Consider the following 21,393-nt stretch of genomic DNA (forward strand, 5'->3'; position numbering starts at 1 on the left):
AGCTCATTTGGAACGTTACTATAATAAATGTGGCTAACAGACGTTCAATATTGGATTTATTTTTATCTTATAACTGTAGTACATATTAAGAAAATCTAAGGTTAAGGTGCAACATATGCTTCCTATTTACTGCCTGCCTTGCTAGGGTTGATGTCCATGGTAAATATAGAAGTAACCATGGACAGAGTGGACAAATCCATGGGATGCTCCTTCTCATATCTGCATGAGGTTATTCCTTAGAGTGTGAATAGAGTTCTGTGAAACCAAACTCACATACATTATACTGTTCTTTATTGTGTTTTTTGGTATAAAATCGAGATCCAAATGCACAACACGTGTACATGGTTTTAGTGATCATTTTTTCTACAAGAGTTAAGTAATCCCAAACCAATTCTATTGAGGGTTTTATAGTCTATACTTCCTTTCCACAGTCCCGTTATATCCATAAATGAGCATTGTTATGATGCAACAAAGCAACAGATAAGGTTAAAATCAAGTGAGAAGCAATGTAAGACATCACGATGGTTGCGTTACGTCCCCATAACAGCACTTGTCAAAAACTACCTTGAGTGCTTGAACAATGAACAATCGATATGTCTATAGCCTAAAAAGCTACAAAACATTTACCGTACATTACACTTCATAAAGTCCTAATTTATTCTTCATTTTCTAATGATATATCACTGTTTATTTTAGGACTACATTTTAATAGTAGCAAACAAATAAGGAGATATATCCCGATAGTCCTGCCTTGCGGCTGCTTCGTTGTGCTGGCACCTGGTCTTAATGTGAAGCATAAAACATTAAATCAAGAACATCAAATGGGGTGGGTTACATATGATTCTTTCCAAATGAATATTGCACTTACTAGGTATTGTTCTTGTGATTTATGATTCCTCTGTATCCTAAACCTTGGCGAGCCTGGGCCCTGAGTATTTCCCGGGTAAAATAAGCCTTCATGTCTGTTGTGATACTGCAATAAAATGGACTAATTTTACAAGTGCCCATGCTCTCCATATCGTCGCATACAATTTTATGACCTGGGATCAAAATAAGGTCTAAATGATGTTGTTAGCTTTAATTTTCTCAACACTTTTTAGATTATGCTGTATTTTCAGAACATGAAAAATGTTTTCTTTTGGTTCTAACTAAACAGTTTAGATTTATTGCATCTCAGAGAAATGTAAATCCTCATAGTATTTTCTCATATTCGATTTTAGAAAATGTATAAAAGTCAGTGGAGACATTTAAAAAGCAGGTAGCATCTGATTCCAATATAGCATTCATAGTACATTTTACAATAGACCAGGGTGGCTAAATAGTCTATAGTGAGAATAACTGTGGCTAGGTGGACGTTTGCAGTGACTATCAGTCACTCCCACTTAAATGGGTTGTCTGTCTTTGGAGAAATGTTGTTCTTACTTAAAGAGGTTGTCCAGTACTTTTACATTGATGACTTATCATTAGGATAGGTCATCAATGTTTGATCGGCTGGGGTCCGAGACCGGCCGGCACCCCTGCCGATCAGCTATTATCGATGGTGGCGGCAGCCGGTCGGAAATGCTTACTTGCAGAGCTCGCCGTCTACTTGTAGTGGCTTCCACAGGGTACTACACATCCGCCTCCTATTGATCTGAATAGGAGACGAATGTGTAGTACCAAACCTTGACCACTACAAGTAGACTGCCAGACCCTCAATTAAGTATTTCCGACCAGCGGCCGCCACCTCCAACACTGATAACAGCTCATCCGCAGGAGTGCCGAGTGTCGGACCCCAGCCGATCAGACATTGATGACCTATCCTAAGGATAGGCCATCAATGTAAAAGTAATAGACAACCTCTTGAAAGAAGATCTCCCACAAAACGTTTCATTTCCTAAACCTGTGTAAATGTAAAGGTAATGTAGTGTAAGTGTGGTAATAAGCTCATAACAGTTTCCAGGGCTGTTCCAGTCCTCTTATTGGTCTTATGACTTCGGATCCAACCTGTCAGCTCACACTGGGGTCTATGTGTGAGCCAAAAGTCACTTTTTACAATATAAGTCTACGGAGCTTTGTTCTGATGCTCCAAAGACTTACACTGTAAAAGCCACTTCTAGCTCACACATAGACCCCAAGGTGATACGGCAAGCTGGAATAGAATTCAAGTGACCCAGGGCAGGACTGGAGCAGCTCTGGAAACTGGTAAAGATGGTAATCTATAAGTCTATTAAAACACTTACTCTGCATTACGTGTACATTTACACAGGTCCAGGTAATAAAAAAGTTTTGTATGGGTCCTTCTTTAAATGCATGTACTTGGGGCTGGGAGTGGGTGAAAAATGCAGAAGTTGTGCACGTGTTTCTATTATACTTTTCGTCTGTTCTGCTCCTGATTTTGGCTTACAAATACTGATGTAAAATACTGACCAAATACTGAACGTGTGAACGTGGCCTAAAAGTCAATTTTGCAGGTTTCAAAAACATTTTGGAAACATTTGCTTTGTATAGATTTTGTGTTGAACTTTATAGCGTTGGTTAAAAAATTAGTTTCAATAACTTTGACAAAGTAGGACGCTGCAGTGCATCTGAAACATGCCTGTCTATTTCTAACGATGTTTGTCGAATTATCTCCATGGAGTTGGAATTGCAATTGTCTATAACAAAGGGTTTTACTTTTAAACTGGAGCTGAAATCTAAAACTCTTCTAAAACATTAGTAAACTGAGAATTCATTAGTCAGCATTAACAGTTTAAAGGGGAGTTTGTAACTCTTTTATGTTTATTTTGTCTGAGCTCCTCTCAGCTCTCAGAAAACATCAAAATTGAGTGTGCGTGGAAACAAAGAGCCTGCAAACAATGAATAGTGCAAAAGCTGCAATGAAACTCAATTATAGAACTTAAGGTACCGTCACATTAAGCAACGCTGCAGCGATATTGACAACGATGCCGCGGCCCTGCGCTTAGTAACCCAATATTTACCCTGGCTACCAGTGAAGACATCGCTGAATCGGCGTCACACATGCCGATTCAGCGATGTCAGCAGGAGATCAGCGACCAAAATAAAGTTCTGATCATTTCCCAGCGACCAACGATCTCCCAGCAGGGGCCTGATCGTTGGTCGCTGTCACGCATAACGATTTCGGTAACGATATCGTTGCTACGTCACAAAAAGCAACGATATCGTTATGTGTGATGGTACCTTTAGTAAAAGTCCAACGGCACTCAGAAACCAGCCGCTATAGCACTAGTGGTAAAGCAAATCCGCAAGAAAAAAAGAGCGTATGTCCTCACATAGAAGTATTCCAAGGGCCAGTATACAAGAAAATACAGCTCTTGGAACCACACTGTGGGAAAGTATATTTAATATCACCAGGAGGTGGAAGATGTGGAAACAACTAGGTCCACACAATAAAGGTATAGATTGGGGCAGCGGTGTGCCAGTGGTGTCACCAAGAGTCTGGTGAAATTCCAGGAGTATAAAATGAACACAAAAAATTGTATATAATGACACAGCTAAAATATATATATATATAAGGTCCCTGGGTTATATATATTTTATCTGAGTCATTATATACAATTTTTCATGTTCACGTTATACTCCTGGAATTTCACCAAACTTTTGGCATTATTACAGGCACACCGCTGCCCTAATTTATACCCTTATTGTGTGGACCTAGTTGTTTCCACATATTCCACCTTCTGGTGATATTAAATATATTTTCCCACAGGCACGGTTTCAAGAACGGTATTGCTACTTGAACCAGCAGCACAGTTAGATTGACACCACTGTACCCAGATTTCCACAGCAGTCATAATGGTGTGGTTCTCCTAACAGCCAGTGCACCCAGTTTTCCCAATAGTGGTTGCTATCCATCTTCCTTCTACAACCAACGCACCGTGCCAGGAACAACCAACATTGACTAAGGTAATTCTTTTATTAATTGCATGGTATAAATATTGCTTTTAGTAGTGGCACCCAAGGACCTCATATATATTTTATCTGAGTCATTATATACAATTTTTTGTGTCCATTTTGTACTCCTGGAATTTCACCGGCCTTTTGGTGACACCACTGGCACACCGCTGCCCCAATCTATAGCTTTATTGTGTGGACCTAGTTGTTTCCACATCTTCCACCTTCCGGTGATATTAAATATACTTTTTCACAGCGTGGTTCCAACAGTGGTATTTTCTTGGCCCTTGGAACACCTCTATGTGAGGACATATGTACTTTTCTTCTTGCGGATTTGCTTTACCACTAGTGGCATAGCGACTGGTTTCTGAGCGCCGTTTTGGACTTTTACTATTTTTATTCTAATTTTTACTTCTTGACAACAGGTGGTTATTGTCACCCAAACAGGCAGCTAGAACCCCCAAAGAAACTTGTGTCTAGCGCCAGTGGAATAAATATATATTTTTACTACTTCAATTGCAAAACTTAGTTTTACCTGAAATACATGCATTTAAGTAAAAAACTGAAAAGAACCCCAAATTAAATAAAATTGTCTCTACGGATGGACGACCCCTTCAATAACTAGTTACTTAACTTTAAGCATCAGTATATTGAGGCTACACAAGTATGATGATGTAGAAACATCTACATAGGCCAGCATTTACTTGCTAAAGAGGGACTGGAAAGGGACAGGTGACAGATATACCAAGAATGTGGCAGAGAAGGCCCAGAAGAGAGAAAGAATAGGAATATGGGGACACATTTGGTAGTTTATGAGCAGTTCCTGTTATTTTGGACACCTGTGAATCTCATTATTATAAGTGGCATGAGTCACTATATCTGTTATTGGGCCATCTGCAGCTGGCATGGGCTGTAATGAGGGAAAAGTGGGAATCTGTGGCCGGCACAGGCCAGGCTAATTGAGATTGCCCCTTGGTGACATGACTTCAGAATCAATAAGAAGTAACAGAAACTTTGCATTGATTTTCTCTTTATTCATACTAGCTTGATGATGTTCCTACAAGGTTCCTCTCATAGCTCAACAAAAACGGTGTGTGCCCACCACTGTAGGAAACAACAGCCCCCCCATATTTCATAACTTATTGAGGACAAATTGTTGGTGAATTTGAAACAATGAAAAACTGAACTGAAAAATCATTCTGAAATTTTCTTTTTTTTATGTGAATGACTTCCAGGATAAATAGTGTAGATTTATTGTATATTACACGTTTTTTTTTTTGAAAAATCACAGTTTTCTGTGCAGAAGTAAATCTTCAATATCAGATGGTTTACACGTTCCTGTTTGATTTGCTTTCTTACGCAGATCCTTCCTAAGATGATTTATTAAGATAAATCAATGGTAATAAATCAGAAAGTGGTCATGCTGAGGTGAACATGCGTTATGGCAAGAAAGTATTATATCCTTATTTTGCACTATTAGAATGAAAAAATGATGACATACCCACCATCTGAGAAAAAATGGTTTATTTATTAACCATGAAAAATGATCTTTTCATACCTACAAGATCATATAAAGGATTTACCTCAAATTGTTGAAAAGGAGCACACTGCTCGCCTGCCTCTTGGTTTCTGCTTGTCAGGGAACTGTGTGCCCCTGACTAGTGATGAGCGAACTCCCCCGATGAGCGGGATTGGCGGATTCACCCGAGTTTTACTGTAAATTCGAGTTCGGGGCTGGAGATGACGCAAACTTGCATCCGAACCCTGAACTTGGACTTTACAGATAAGGGATGGGGGCGGGGGGGCTGTAAAAGAAAGCATACAATTAATAATAAACAGTGCAGTGAATACCCCTGGAAGGTAATGAGCAGCCCCGGAAGCAGATGCGGCGGGGAGACAGCGGGACAGGAGGATGCGTCGCTGGACAGGTAAGTATAATTATAATGTTAATTATTAATTGTACGCTTTCTTTTACAGAACCTCCCTGGACCCGAACTGGACCTGAACTGAAACACAGGTTTCCCATCGAATCCCATGTTCGGGACCTTGTCACCAAACAATATGTGTTTGGTACGGTTCCCGAACTTTACAGTTTTGGTTTACCCATCCCTACTCCTGACTGATAGACAATACCGACCAGCAGCATTGTCTCACCACTGGCCAGTAATGAGCGCTCCCCGGTGCTGACAGCAGCTTTCTTTCTGTAGCATCAGAAAAGCACTGGGAAACAAAAAGCTGGTTGAATCTGTTCACACGTAGTGTTTTTGCAAATTTCCATTGCTTTTAACGGTGAAAAAAGCATTTACCATGAAATGTAATTTTATCATTTTCCTACTTTCTTTGGCCATCTGGCCAGCTTCAAAGCATCACTTGCATGCTCTATTGAAAAGAGCAATATAGAAAAGAGCTTGTAAGTGCTGCAGTCATTGCCCATGAGACCAGCCATTTTTGATAGTGTGCAGCAGTATCTGGTAATCTAGGCAATGACCAAACAGTAAAGGCAGCAAACATTAAAATCAAAATAGGTTTTCCTACAAACTTCATTTTAGTCAATAGATCTTGGAATAATAATAAGTTCCACAATTGGATGTGTTAAATAAAATGTCCCTGTGCTGAGATAATCTTATAAATGTGTCCTTGCTATATACTGTGTAACGGCCATGTCTGACCATACAGGAACATGGACTGATCATATCACAGCTCCTGGGCAGGGGAGAACACAAAAGAGTATACAGACAGGACAGCACGGGATCACAGCTGATTCTTTGTGTAATGAAAAACATTTCCCTTCCTGTTTAATAATAGTGTCTTACCTCACAGAAAGAATCAGCCAGAATCCAATCCTGTAATTTCTGTATACTCTTTTCCTTCCTCCCCTGCCCAGGAGCTGTGATATGATCAGACCACAGTCAGACACAGGCACAGTCAGACACTGCCATTACACAGTACACAGCAGGGGCACATTTATAAGATTATCTCAGCACAGGAACATTTTTTGTTAAACATCCAATTGTGGAACTCATTATTATTCCGATGTCTAGTGATTAAAATTAAGTAAAATGTACTTTGCTTCTGGAAAAACCCCTTTTAGAGTGCACTCACACTGGCTTATAACATGGCTGAGTGCTATGTGAGGTTTTAATGGCTAGCACTCGGTCCAGTTTTATACTATGAAGCAGTTGTTAAATATTAATTATTGAATTATTATTAGACTCAATTACTGTATTGAGCCTCGTAGATGGTTTCACTGACATTACATTAGCTATTTCTGTATAGTTAGCTCAGAGTAAAAGGTAACACCATATAGAGAGAACACATGCTCTATGGGACATATACAGTGCCTACAAGTAGTGTTCAACCCCCTGCAGATTTAGCAGGTTTACACATTTGGAATTAACTTGGCATTGTGACATTTGGACTGTAGATCAGCCTGGAAGTGTGAAATGCACTGCAGCAAAAAAGAATGTTATTTCTTTGTTTATTTTTTTTTTTAATTGTGAAAAGTATTTTCAGAGGGTCATTTATTATTCAACCCCTCAACCCACCAGAATTCTGTTTGGTTCCCCTAAAGTATTAAGAAGTAGTTCAGGCACAAAGAACAATGAGCTTCACATGTTTGGATTAATTATCTCTTTTTCCAGCCTTTTCTGACTATTTAAGACCCTCCCCAAACTTGTGAACAGCACTCATACATGGTCAACATGGGAAAGACAAAGGAGCATTCCAAGGCCATCAGAGACAAGATCGTGGAGGGTCACAAGGCTGGCAAGGGGTACAAAACCCTTTCCAAGGAGTTGGGCATACCTGTCTCCACTGTTGGGAGCATCATCCGGAAGTGGAAGGCTTATGGAACTACTGTTAGCCTTCCACGGCCTGGACAGCCTTTGAAAGTTTCCTCCCATGCCGAGGCCAGGCTTGTCGAAGAGTCAAGGCTAACCCAAGGACAACAAGGAAGGAGCTCCGGGAAGATCTCATGGCAGTGGGGACATTGGATTCAGTCAATACCATAAGTAACATACTCCAACGCAATGGTCTCCGTTCCAGACGAGCCCGTAGGGTTCCTTTACTTTCAAAGCGTCATGTCAAGGCTCGTCTACAGTTTGCTCATGATCACTTGGAGGACTCTGAGACTGACTGGTTCAAGGTTCTCTGGTCTGATGAGACCAAGATCGAGATCTTTGGTGCCAACCACACACGTGGCGTTTGGAGACTGGATGGCACTGCATACGACCCCAAGAATACCATCCTACAGTCAAGCATGGTGGTGGCAGCATCATGCTGTGGGGCTGTTTCTCAGCCAAGGGGCCTGGCCATCTGGTCCGCATCCATGGGAAGATGGATAGCACGGCCTACCTGGAGATTTTGGCCAAGAACCTCCGCTCCTCCATCAAGGATCTTAAGATGGGTCGTCATTTCATCTTCCAACAAGACAACGACCCAAAGCACACAGCCAAGAAAACCAAGGCCTGGTTCAAGAGGCAAAAAATCAAGGTGTTGCAGTGGCCTAGTCAGTCTCCTGACCTTAACCCAATTGTAAACTTGTGGAAGGAGCTCAAGATTAAAGTCCACATGAGACACCCAAAGAACCTAGATAACTTGGAGAAGATCTGCATGGAGGAGTGGGCCAAGATAACTCCAGAGACCTGTGCCAGACTGATCAGGTCTTATAAAAGACGATTATTAGCTGTAATTGCAAACTAAGGTTATTCCACAAAATATTAAACCTAGGGGTTGAATAATAATTGACCCACACTTTTATGTTTAAAATTTAACTGAGCAACAAAACTTTTTGGTTTGTAAGATTTATGCATCTGTTAATAAATCCTGCTCTTGTTTGAAGTTTGAAGGCTCTAACTTATTTGCATCTTATTAAACCTGCTAAATCTGCAGGGGGTTGAATACTACTTGTAGGCACTGTATATCTTAGGAAGGGGGGGCGGTCACTTAGGGGCTGTCATTTGGGTCTTCTCCTTCACTCTCTATGGACTACAGACTCTACACAGACAGAATGAACAGCTGGTAGCCATGTGCTTCTTGATAACTTGTACTCCATGACAGAGACAGACGCCATTTACCATTCAGAATCTCAGGAAAGATGGGGAGCAAACTTTAATATGGACAAATGGACAATCTCTTTGTAACTATTTCACCTATTTTATGTTGTGCTGCAATGAAGCTTTTTGGTGGACAATCCAATAAACCACTACATTTTTTATTAGACATCTGGTAAAGAGTCCTGATTAAGTAAATATGCAAAATAAGCATATTTAACAGCAGTGCAGATCTCCAATTATTTTCAAAAACTGATCTTGTATGAGAAAACATTTTCAGCATGCAGGAAGTGGCTCTGATATTCGGATCACATGCACTCATACAAGTCTATGGGTGCATGTGAAATATCAGACTGCACCTGGATGTCATTCCAGTGCAGTCCGACATCCACGGACACAGAGAGTGGAGAAGATGGAGAAATTACATTCTCCATTTTATCGGCACCTGTGCTGTGATGATCTCATGCAAGAGAATCTGAGCACACTCAAATGACACTCGGATCAGATTCTGACAGAGTTTGATCTGAGTATCATTATCATAATCGGCCCGATTCTCTCGCGTGACAGAACATACGGCAGTGTGAGCGAACCCTTAATATCACTCCATTCTTAAGAGTAAATAGGATTTTTAATAGCAAATACATTGCAACCCCTAAGATTGCCAATTTCTGAATGTGAGTGGGAAAAAAATATAATACATATTTACATAGTGCATCCTCCCTTCTCCTAAAATCCCCCTCAAAAAATTCTAGGACTATTAGATGACAGTTCTTTCCACTCTATGATGACATCTAATATCCTAAGATATAGGGCTTGTGCACATGTTGCGGATTTGGTGCGTTTTTGCCATGCATATTTTCTAGATAAACTTGAAGCAATTTTGATGCCAGCAAAGAGTATCCTGATGTGTCATGCTCACATTGCTTATTTGTGGCTGGCAGATTTGGTGCAGAAAATATTCTGCAGCATGTCAATCCTCTGTACGTTTTTGCAGTGTTTTTCACCATTGACTTCATTCAAGTCAGTCAAAAACACAGGGCAAAAATGCACCAAAAACGCATGATTTTGCAGCTGTGTTAATCTTTCCATGAGATGCAGAAATGGTGCCAAAATTTTACTCAACGTGTGCACATACCCTTAAAGCAGGGGGTATATTATTCCTTAGATCATGTACCTCAGCTGCTGCAGAATCGCTTTTTGAAAAAAGAAAAAAGAAAAAAAATTCTATTTAGCACTGATTAATATAAATTACTATCATACTGCAATAAGAAGGCAACATCTGATCTGTACACTACTGCACAGCATGATGTTGTTTTGCAGCGGCAGACACAAAACTGTATAATATTCACTGCAGCTTTAAAGAAAAATGAGGCAGCTAAGTGACTAGGGTAGAATTGCGACACTGATGGTATTGTGAATGCGACAAGCCAGTCACATATTTTTTGTGACATTTATTTGTCGCAGTCACAGTATCCTCGGGGTTGTTATCTGGCCCCCTTAGGGTCCAGTCACCACAGAAGTACTGCACCTCAGCCAGAGGTGGGGTATCCCACTTCCTGGTAAGGAGGAGGCACTACCCGGTACCCACACACTAGCACCCAACACCACACCACTCCAGGCCAGGGGATCTGGGTGGACCCTATTTAGGGAGGGCCCCATCTCAGGCTAGAGGGGGAATTAGGTAGAGGGTGTGGGTGGAGGAGGAAGAGAAGGAGAACTGTAGGTAGAGTGACAGTTGATAGTGAAGTGTTGCCATGGAGATGGGAGTGAGGCGAAGATAGTTAGTAGAAGGAGTCAGGAAGATTCTGGAAGAGAGTCAGTGAGTATGAGTGGAGTGTGTGGAGAGGTGAGACGGAAAATAACTCCTGAGAGTGAAAGAGGTCCTAGGGGCCAGGAAAGTGAAGAATCCACCCATGGCATCCGAATCCATGCCGACTGTAGTCGAGTGGAGGGACTAGGTCGCAGTGGGGGGAACGGCCCCAGACTAGTGGAGAGACTGTAGGACTCAGCTAGCAAACCGGAGGCTATGGTGTCTGTATGTGCCACAGCCAAATCTACATACAATCATTGAAAAGGCAGCCACATAGGATCAAGGGCACCAGGAGGACGTCGCCTGACAGGATCTGGGGCTGCTGGCTTGAGACACTGTGTGTAAGGCGCAAGGGCAGGAGAGTGAGAGCCAGCACAGAGAGAGGTGACCTGGAAAGGTACACAAGAAGGGGGTCCAGGAAAAGTGCACCCCAATTTACCTGAGAACTGGCTGGACCACTGACCCAGAGGACACGGCACTCGGTGGGTAATTGTAACCCACAAACTGTGAGTAAAGTGTGAAGTCTGCACCCTGCTGTGTCTTCAGAATTATTTACTGCGTCACCTGCCCAGTACCACAACTTCAATTTACACCTCATATCTGCCCTGGGTCCCCGCTCTACCCATGGAGAGCTGAAACATCTTTGCTGCGTCACCATCGGCCCCAGTGGACCTGAACCGCAGCGTCAGCCATCCCTTACTGAACACCACAGGTGGTGTCACAAATCAATTCTTCTATAAACTTTTCCCTCTTGCATCATTTTATTGCATGCCCAGGGCCACAGATTGGGGAAATCACGGCAGCAGTGACCCAAAGAACTGTCGGCCCGGTTCTGAGTACCCCACGGCCCTGGTGGGCATCACAGTAGTGTGACCCACTCACTTGTTTTGCGCTACAAAGCGTAGGGGGTGTGCAAGCTGCTGGTTTGGGCCCTGCATTCCTGTGCATGCTTGCCTAATGAAACGGTTACGTGTTATGTGTTTATTATAGCTGACAATGTCTTGATGTGAACTGATGTACCTGTGTTTATGTCTGTATATGATAGGGACAGAAATAGGGACAGTCAGTGTAGAGTTAGGTCAGTATTGGTAGAGGGAATAACAGTGTATTGCCAGGTTAGTGTTAAGGAGGGACTATAGAGTTAAATGTAGATGTCAGATTAAGATAGGAATTGGGTTTAGCCAGAGTAGTAACAGTTAAATAGTTAAGCCAATAGGAGGGCTAGTGGGAGGAGCTAGAGCAGTGTGAGGAGAATTGTTCTAGAAGGAGTTGTTGTAGTCCAGAATGAGTTGCAGTTGATAGAGACAGAAGAAGCACTGAAAGAAGCAGGTCTGGAGATGTTAGATCTTGTTGCACGTGGGAAGCGAAGCAGTCTAGAAGGGTCGTTGGCTTTTCCGTGGCTTACCTCCCGTGATGTCCGGGACTTACGGTCCGAACAGGAATTGCAGAGGCAACCCTATTTTTTCACCCAGGATGGGGAAAGTGGACAGGGAGCACCTAGTATCAGAAAGCTGGAATTCCCAGGGGACTGCGGGTCTGGAAGCCACGGCGCTAGAAGATAAGCTGAAGGAAAACACCAGGGAAAGTGCAGGAGACAGAGTTCTCATGTCTTTTGGAAACGATTGGACTGTAACTGTTATGAAGGAGCAGGAGTTCAGTAAAGTTTTATTGGAAAAGAACAAGGACTCTGACTATATTTGTGTGTGTCTGAAAAGGACTGGAGCTCTGCATACTGAAGAGATCCCTGACCCACAAGTGTGTGAAATACGTGACACACACAGCACACCACAAAATGTACATTCTTTTATTAATGCAGCGGAGCGGCGGGGTGTGATGGAAATACAGAAGCCCCTCGCCATGCCTACCACCCTGGCCCGCGTTACAAAAGTACCAGCAACAACCAGCAAACTTTGTGCGACAGGCGTCGTGGCCAAAGTCACTGAGTCATCCCAAGCTTACATTGATGTGAATTATATAGCGGTAACTACACAGTATATACCCCTCAGATTTTTGAAAGTATTTGATTATATCTTTTCATGGGACTACACTGAAGATCTGAAAGTGATACAATGTAGAGTAGTATTTAATCAATAATGAAGTGATCAAAAACATTTTTTTCATTGTGCTATGCATAAAACATAAGAATCACATCTGCCACTTAAGCCTCTACATCAAGAGAAAAGTGATCAGAAAAGCACAAAAAAAAAGATTTTTCTTAATAAAACATGCAATTTTATTAAACATACAATACAATTTAAGGCATAAAGAAAAAAGAAAAAAAGAAAAAATGCCTCCAATGTGAGGAACACTATTGGCTAAGAACATCTTTATACACACATGATTAATATATACTTTATTTTAATAAAACATATATGCCTGTTTCTCATCTATTTTTAACTTTCAATTGCAAACCTATAAGGTATGCTGTAAAAAGCATAGCTGTCCATAAATTAAGTTATATGTAAACAATACAGGGAAAAAGTATTGAACACATGAAGAAAGAGAGGTGTTAAAAGACATGGAAAATTATGACATCAGCTGAAATGTATCACTAATTAGAAATCAATCCTGCCATTTAGTGAAAAATAATATCAGCTGGTTTAACTGATGGCTTATAAAAAGAAGTCTCGTTACCACGGTGCCACACAAGAAACAGCTCATGATGGGTAAAAGCAGTGAGCTGTCTCAAGACCTTCACAACCTTACTATTGCAAAATATATTGATGGCATTGGTTACAGAAAAGTTCCAGTGAGCACTGTTGGGGACATAATCTCGAAGTGGAAAGAACAAAAGAACATAATTTCACCATAAACCAGTCACAACGAGAGGCCACCAGCAAGACAGAAGAGTGAAAAGAAGTATCAGAAGAATTATCCAAGAGCCAAGGACCACATGTGGAGAGCTATAGAAAGACCTAGAATAAGCAGGTACAAACATTTCAAAGAAAACTATAAGTAATGCAATATAGAGAATATAGTCTGGTCGTATGAGACCAAAATGGAACTATTTGGACACCATAATATGCACCATGTTTGGAGGCCACTGAATATAACCCCCAAAACACCATACCAACAGTGCAGTTTGAAGGTGGGAACATCATGGTGTGGAGCTGTTTTCAGCATATGGCACTGGCAAACTTCGAATAATTGAAAGAAGGATGAATGAGCAAATGTACATTCTTGGTAAAAATCTGCTGCCATCTACCAGGATGATGAAGATGAAATGAGGGTCGACATTTCAGCAAGACAGTGATTGCAAACACATAGCAAAGAAAACTTTCAATTCGTTTCAGAGAAAGAAAATTGAGCTGCTAGAATGGCCCAGCTAATAACTTGACCTGAATCCAACAGAAAATTTATGGAAGGAACTAAAGCTCAGAGTTCTTAGAAGGAGCCCACAGAACCTTCAGGATTTGAAGATTCTCTGTGTGGAAGAATGGGCCAAAATCACACCTGAGCAATGCATGCGACTAGCTTCTCCATACAGGACGCATCTTGAAGCTGTCATCACCAAAGGCAAAGTATTACTTAAATTTCAGTAAGCATGATCAATACTTAATCCTTGTATCATTTCTCATTATTAAACATAACTTAATTTATGGACATCTAGACACTCCCTGACAGAACTTATGTAGCTTATCCATGTTATGTAAATAAAAGATTATAACCTTATGTTAAATTAATCAATTGGTTGTATAAATTATTCTTTTGAAAGCTGAAACCCTCCGAAATGTGGTTTAGGTTAAGAAAATAAATTGGCATCAATGCAGAAATATTGATGAGTTAATGGACACAGAATGGTCAGATTTTGGCAAGACAAAAGATTTTTCGCCTGGTCATATAATGCACCAATCCTAGTTTACATTCTCACCTGTGCTCAGAGAATGATCGGTTAATTAGTGTGTGTGTATTGTGAGGCTGTGGCCTCTGATACAGCTAGGGGGCTCTGTTTGTTCTCCCCAGAATGTGCATGCAGACGGATGAATTCCATAGGTGTGCATGAGAGTCACGGATCTCCGGTCCGGGTTTTCCATGTGGCTGGAGGCCACAGGTTTGTGTGTGTTTAAAAGCCCTGCAGTAAGGGGTATGGGTGTGTCAGGTGTCTGGCAAGGAGAGGCCAGGTGTGCGTCAGTGTCAGTCTGGTGTGTGCTGGTCTGCCGAGTGCATGGAGGCAGAGGCCAGCAGAGCCAGCACCCAGGGCAGCTGAATAGCCTGGTACCCACAGCGTACACAGAGATGCAAGTCGTCCATGTTACTGGTCTCGGATGTGGACAGTCCTGTTCCCGGAGGGGGATGTCCTGTGCCCGAAGGAGTCGGATGTGGACAGTCCTGTGCCCGGAGGTGGATGTCCTGTGCCCGAAAGAGGACTAGCACGTGCAACGATTGCAAACAGGTGGATATGGTGTCCGGCTGCTATCTGGAGGATATCCTGAACTGTGTATGACTGTGTGAGTAAAGAGTCTGTAAAGAGACTGTGATACAGCGAAGCAGGACACCCACGAGAACTAGTCAGAGGAGGGCTGGCGTGAGTAGTGTAGGGACCGCAAATCTAAAGCCATGTGATATGTATTGCTTTGAACTGGTGTAAACTGGTCACTGATAATATCCACTGAAGTTATATGCATGTATGTGAACTGGACTTTAATGCTGTGAAGAAACACATTAAAAGAGACTTTTGTGTTTGAATTTGTGGGTCACTGCTTCTTCACTGCGTACGATCCTACTGCAGCTTTGCAGTATAAAAAGAAACCCAGCACACCAGACGTTCACTTGAACTGCAACTTGAGCTCTGACAACATGCCAAAAATCCACCCTGCGACCAAAGCCTGGATCATCAAGAGGCTGAAGACCAGATCCACTGCAGAGGTGGCTAGCACCTTTAATGTGTCTCAGCATCAAGTACAAAGAATTAAAAAAAGATTTGAAGAGACTGGAGATGTGTCTGACAAGCCCAGGTCCAGCAGACCCCGCAAGACAACTACTCAGGAGGAATGTTTGTTGGTTAGAAAATCCAAAACAAGCCCCTCTTCCACTGCAGCAGAGCTCCAACAGGCCTGGTGACCCACCTCAAGTCCCTGTGTCAACTAGAACAGTTTGTAGGATTCTGTCTCAAAATAATAATAATAATAATCTTTATTTTTATATAGCGCTAACATATTCCGCAACGCTTTACATTTTGCACATATTATCATCACTGTCCCCATTGGGGCTCACAATCTAAATTCCCTATCAGTATGTCTTTGGAATGTGAAATCTCTGATAGCAAACTAACTGGGCATTTCTTGAGAGTCTTTTTTCTAGGGGTGTACGCTTTAACTTTGCCCTTCTGTGAATATCTCTACAATGGAGTGACGCTGCGTGAAACAAAAAAAAAATGGTAGGAATTCAGGAATTTTTACAAGGTATGCATACTTATGTTATTATGAGCAAGTGACATGTCCTTTTTAAGACAAGGCTTAGGTCTACTCCTAATGTAATGGTATGCTTTTCTGGTCTTCTGACCTGAGCTAACTGCTTCATAGGCATATATGAGTCAGCTGAGGCCAGGAGACCTGCCGGTCAGACCTGGTATTGCAATCCAAACATAGTCCAAATTCCATCATGGATTTGTTTATCAAAGAGTTTCAACAAAAAATGACACAACCAGAAAATATACAGAATAAAATTTAGACTTGATAAAAAGTATAAAAGTTACTAGTTTGAACGAATTGAGTAACAAGTTTTGCATACTAATTTGATATCATGAAAAACTGTTGCTGTAGTAGCTAGATTACCATGGCACGACTAAGACATAGCCAAATTTCGCCAATCTGTCCATACTGACGTGTAGATGTAGCGACAATCCACTCTTTTTGAGCTTCCAGAGTAGTTAGTGGTATTGAACTAACTATGACAGGGTTGCTCAAATAGCATTTTCAACCATACTTTTGATGTAACCTCTAAATTAGCCAAATTTATTACTATTTCTAGCTTTGAGATGAAGACACAGCAAGATAGATATCCAGTTGCCAGGCAGCTGCCTAGTGCCCCTGCTCCTCCAGGGCCCCACAGTCAGTGGCGTGCCGCTAATAGCAGCACATTACGCAGCTGCTATTGGGCCAGTGATTAAGAGAGGCCCGGCACCAACAAAAACCCACCCACCCGCATCGTGCATTCAACTAATCAGCATCATAGATGGCAAAACAGTTGAAAGCAGTGATGGAGGAGAGAGCGTTAGATGATGCACCGTCTCCCATCACTCCCGCTCTGCTTGTGACTCAATGGGTGCGCAATGACATCACTTCATCGCACGCCACACTGTGCCAGCAATGGAGCTGATCAGACCAGAGCAGAGAGGGGAGAGGTTAGAGGTAAGTATTGTATAAGTGTATATATGTGTATGCATTTTACTATGTGTGGGGGGGGGGCTGCATTATATTGTGTGGGGGGTATGGGGCGCATTAAACTGTGTGTGTCATGGGTGTGTCACATGCTGCAGACTCTGCATCTGGCTGCAGAAGGTCTCTGTGTTTGGCTTTGCAAATGCCTTCTTAATCTTTCTGACTTTTAGACCTAGTGGCAATCTCCCTCCGGTTCTAATTGACACACCTTGACCTGGGTGTTTATAGACTTCCAGTCTGCTTCTGGGAATCGCTGGTAATATTCACATCTCTCCCTTGTGAATGGTGGAACTATAGCAGTTGGCTATCTTCCGCTCTGGTGTTTGGAGGACATCTGGTGTTACCTCTCTCAGTTTGCTCAAGATAAGAGTTTCCCTTGTTCGTCTACACTCTGTCTTTAGTTTTAGTGGTGACTGACTAGTCCACACCCCGTCCTCTCCTTAACCAGGGCCTATCACTAAGGGTCAGGCAGGGATTAGGTTCCTGCTCAGTGATAAGGTGAAGAATCTATATAGGGACGTTTAGGGCAGACAGGGTGATGTTAGAGCTGTCTAGGGGTCTCCAGTCCCCACTTTCCTAATGTTTGAGCTCCCCCTTCTTCTCCTCATGTTGCACTTAGTCTTCCCATACTGTGTGTGACAGTGTGTGTATATATGTGTATGCATTATACTGTGTGTGTGTGGCTGCATTATACTGTGTGTGTGGGGCTGCATTAAATTGTGTGTGTGGGGGGCTGCATTATGCTGTGTGGGGGGGCTGCATTTTACTCTGAGGGGGCTGCATTATATTCTGAGGAGGCTACAGTATACTCTATGAGAGGGCTGCATTATAGTCTATGAGGGGGGCTACATTACACTGTGTATGTGTGTGGCTGCATTATGATCTATGAGTGGGCTGCATTTTTCTTTGAGGAGGCTACATTATACTCTATGAGAGGAGTACAATATATTCTATGAGGGAACTACATTATATTGTGTGCATGGGGGCCTGCATTATACTCTGAGGGGGTTACATTATACTCTATGAGAGGGCTACTTTATACTCTATGAGGGAGCTGCATTATACTCTGAGGGTGTTGCATTATACTCTGAATTGTGTGTGTGTGGGGCTGCATTATACTCTATGATGGGGCTGCAATATACTGTATGGGGGGCTGCATTATACCCTGAGGGGGGCTGCAGTATACTCTATCAAGGACCATGGGGAGTGCATTACACTATATGTACTATATGGGACCTGCATTACAGTGTATCGAGGACTATCTGTCCCCATCTTTCTTCCTCAGCCAGTGTAAAGAAACTCGTGAACAAGTGTCAAACGACTTCAATATTGTCGATCAAGCTCATTTAACGGCCTGAACTCAGCGCATGTAAATGCAATCGAAATGTTTTTGTGTGATGGTTCAATATGTTAGCATTTGGGGCCCCACTTTAAACTTTTGCGCAGGAACCCAGTTTGTCTAAAACTGGCCCTGCCCATTGCTGATCTACTGCTAACCTTAGTCTTCATACAGCCCAGTGTTAGAGGAAGGTTAACTAAATTTCTGTGGCAGCCTTCCATTGGTCCTTCTTGGAAGATCCTGTACATGCTGCAGCTATAAAAGGTTCGCATGACCACAAGACCATGCGCTAGTGTCAATTTATGTATGAGCTCAGCGCCAGTGTGGTTGTGTTTGTATGCAGTCAGGGACCCGGCTGAAATAAGCCCGTAGAATGCTGGCACCTCCGGCGAGGAGTTTCGTGTGTGTGTATTCAGGGACCCAGCTGAAATAAGCCCCTAGAATGCTGGCACCTCCGGCGAGGAGTTTCAGGTGAGTGGATTCAGGGCTGGAGTATAGTCATTAGAATTCCGGCTCCACCGGAGAGGAGCTGCATGTTTGCATTTGACTGCATGACCACTAACTGCTCTACTAAGTAGCTGTGTTCCTCTGTGAGCTAAACAGGGCACAGCATTCTCTTTGCTAACAGACTCTGTGAAGTAACAGAGTTTGTTTATAGTACTATATTGTACCGCCATACTTAGCAGCAGGTTCCTTCCTACACGGTGGATCCCGAGTTGCGAACGTACCTACTACTACTAATAAATATATATATTCGGTGCGTTCCGCCAACCTTAACACATAGTGGAAAGTACTTTATATAGAGGAAATCATATAAAACATTTACCCATCTTTATATACACATATATATGCATATGTTTATATACAGTCATGGTCGAAAGTGTTAGCACCTTTGAAATTGCTCCTGAAAATGAAGTATTTCTCCCAAAACATTATTGCAGTTACACATGCTTTGTTATACACGTTTATTTCCTTTGTGTGTATTGGAACAACACAAAGAAAACATTGAAAAATAAGGCAAATTTGACATCATTTCCCACAAAACCTCCAAAAATGGACTGGACAAAATTGTTTGCACCTTTTCAAAATTGTGGGTAAAAAACTTTGCTTCACACTTGTGATGCTCATTCAAACTCACCTGTGGCAACTAACAGGCATAAGCAATATAAAAATCACACCTGAAACCAGATAAAAAAAGGGAAGAAGTTGACCCAATCTGTGCATTGTGTGTTTGTGTGTGCCACATTAAGTCCATCTCCAGAGATTTTGATGTTCTTTTGTCCATGGTGCGCAACACAATCAAGAAGTTTACAACCCATGGCACTTTAGCTAATTTCCCCTGACACGAACAGCAGAGACAAATTGATGACAGGTTGCAACACAGGATAGTCCAGATGGTGGATAAGCAGCCCCAATCAAGTTTCAAAGAAATAAAAAAGCTAGACTGTAGTTTGTCAAAATCAACGTGTGTAGGCCAAAATCCTTCTAGGAAAGAGTCCTGAAGACAGACAAGACCAAGATAGAGCTTATTGGAAAAGCACATCATTCTACTGTTTACTGGAAAGAGAATGAGGCCTACAAAGAAAAGAACACATTAGGTACAGTCAAATACGGTGGGGGTTCAACTATATTTTGGGGTTGTTTTGTTGCCTCTGGCACTGAGTGCCTTGACAATGTGCAAGACTTCATGAAATCTGAAGATTACCAAAGAATTTTGGGCCATAATGAAGTGCCCAGTGTTAGAAAGCTGGGTTTATGCCCTAGGTCATGGGTCTTCCAGTAAGACAATGACCCCAAACATATTACAAGAAGCACCCAAAAAATGGATGGAAACAAAGTGCTGGAGAATCCTGGAATGCATAGCAATGAGTCTGAATCTAAATACCATTGAAAACATGGGGAGAGATCTTAAAGTGAACCTGTCACCCCGAAAATCGCGGGTGAGGTAATCCCACCGGCATCAGGGGCTTATCTGCAGCATTCTGTAATGCTATAGATAAGCCCCCGATGTTACCTGAAAAAGGAGAACGTTATATTATACTCACCCAGGGGTGAGTACTGCAGTGCGCAGGCGCCGGAAAGCTCAGAGGCCCGGCGCCTGCGCACTGAAGTACTTTGTCTGCCCTCAACAGGGCAGAGCAAAGTACGCCTGCGCCGGAGCCGTGGCTGAAGATCAGAAGAGGACGTCTTGTAATGAAGATGGGAGGCGCCGGAGCGGACCAGAGACGCCCATCCGACCTGACCAGCAGCGGGACCGCCCCTGGGTGAGTATAATATAACGTCTTTTTCTCCTTTTTCAGGTAACATCGGGGGCTTATCTACAGCATTACAGAATGCTGTAGATAAGCCCCTGATGCCGGTGGGCTTACCTCACCCGCGATTTTCGGGGTGACAGGTTCCCTTTAAAATTGCTGTTGGGAGAAGGCACCCTTCAAATATGAGAGACCTGGAGCAGTCTGCAAAAGAAGAGTGGTCCAAAATTCCATTTGAGAGGTCTAAGAAGCTTGTTGATGGTTATAGGAAGCGATTGATTGCAGTTTTTTATTCCAAAGGGTGTGCAACCAAATACTAAATTGAGACTGCCAACAATTTTGGCTGGTCCATTTTTAGGGATTTGTGTAAATCTATGTCCAATTTGACTCTTATTCTCAGTTTTTTGTAGAACAAAGCAACCAAACATGTGTATAAGAAAACATGTGTAACTGTAATAATTTTCTGAGAGAAATACTTCATTTTCTGGAACAATTTGAAGGGTGCCAAGACTTTCGGCCATGACAATCATACTAAGGATATGTATTACTGGATCCTGTCCTGCCACAGCTCTCTTTCCTAAAAGTGGGGAAAGCTCGCTAGGAGTGATGTAAAAATGGCAAGAATTGCTAAATGTTTGTACAGCTTTGAGTTGTACAAAAATGTTGA

General features: G+C 42.3%; 1 protein-coding gene across 11 annotated transcripts in view; it reads right to left on the reverse strand.

Moving 5' to 3' along the window:
* Positions 1-21,393, reverse strand: part of DLGAP3 (DLG associated protein 3) — a 764,134-nt gene that overhangs the window by 259,441 nt on the left and 483,300 nt on the right. For 6 of the 11 annotated variants that reach the window (XM_069756811.1, XM_069756805.1, XM_069756804.1 and 3 more), the window contains one exon: positions 869-973. The exons of the other annotated variants lie outside the window; for them this stretch is intronic. In XM_069756811.1, the coding sequence (XP_069612912.1) occupies positions 869-973 (105 nt within the window). The remainder of the gene's footprint in view (positions 1-868; positions 974-21,393) is intronic. 11 annotated transcript variants of the gene reach the window in all.

Source organism: Ranitomeya imitator, chromosome 3 (assembly GCF_032444005.1).
Source record: "Ranitomeya imitator isolate aRanImi1 chromosome 3, aRanImi1.pri, whole genome shotgun sequence".
Taxonomy (NCBI): Eukaryota; Metazoa; Chordata; class Amphibia; order Anura; family Dendrobatidae; genus Ranitomeya; species Ranitomeya imitator.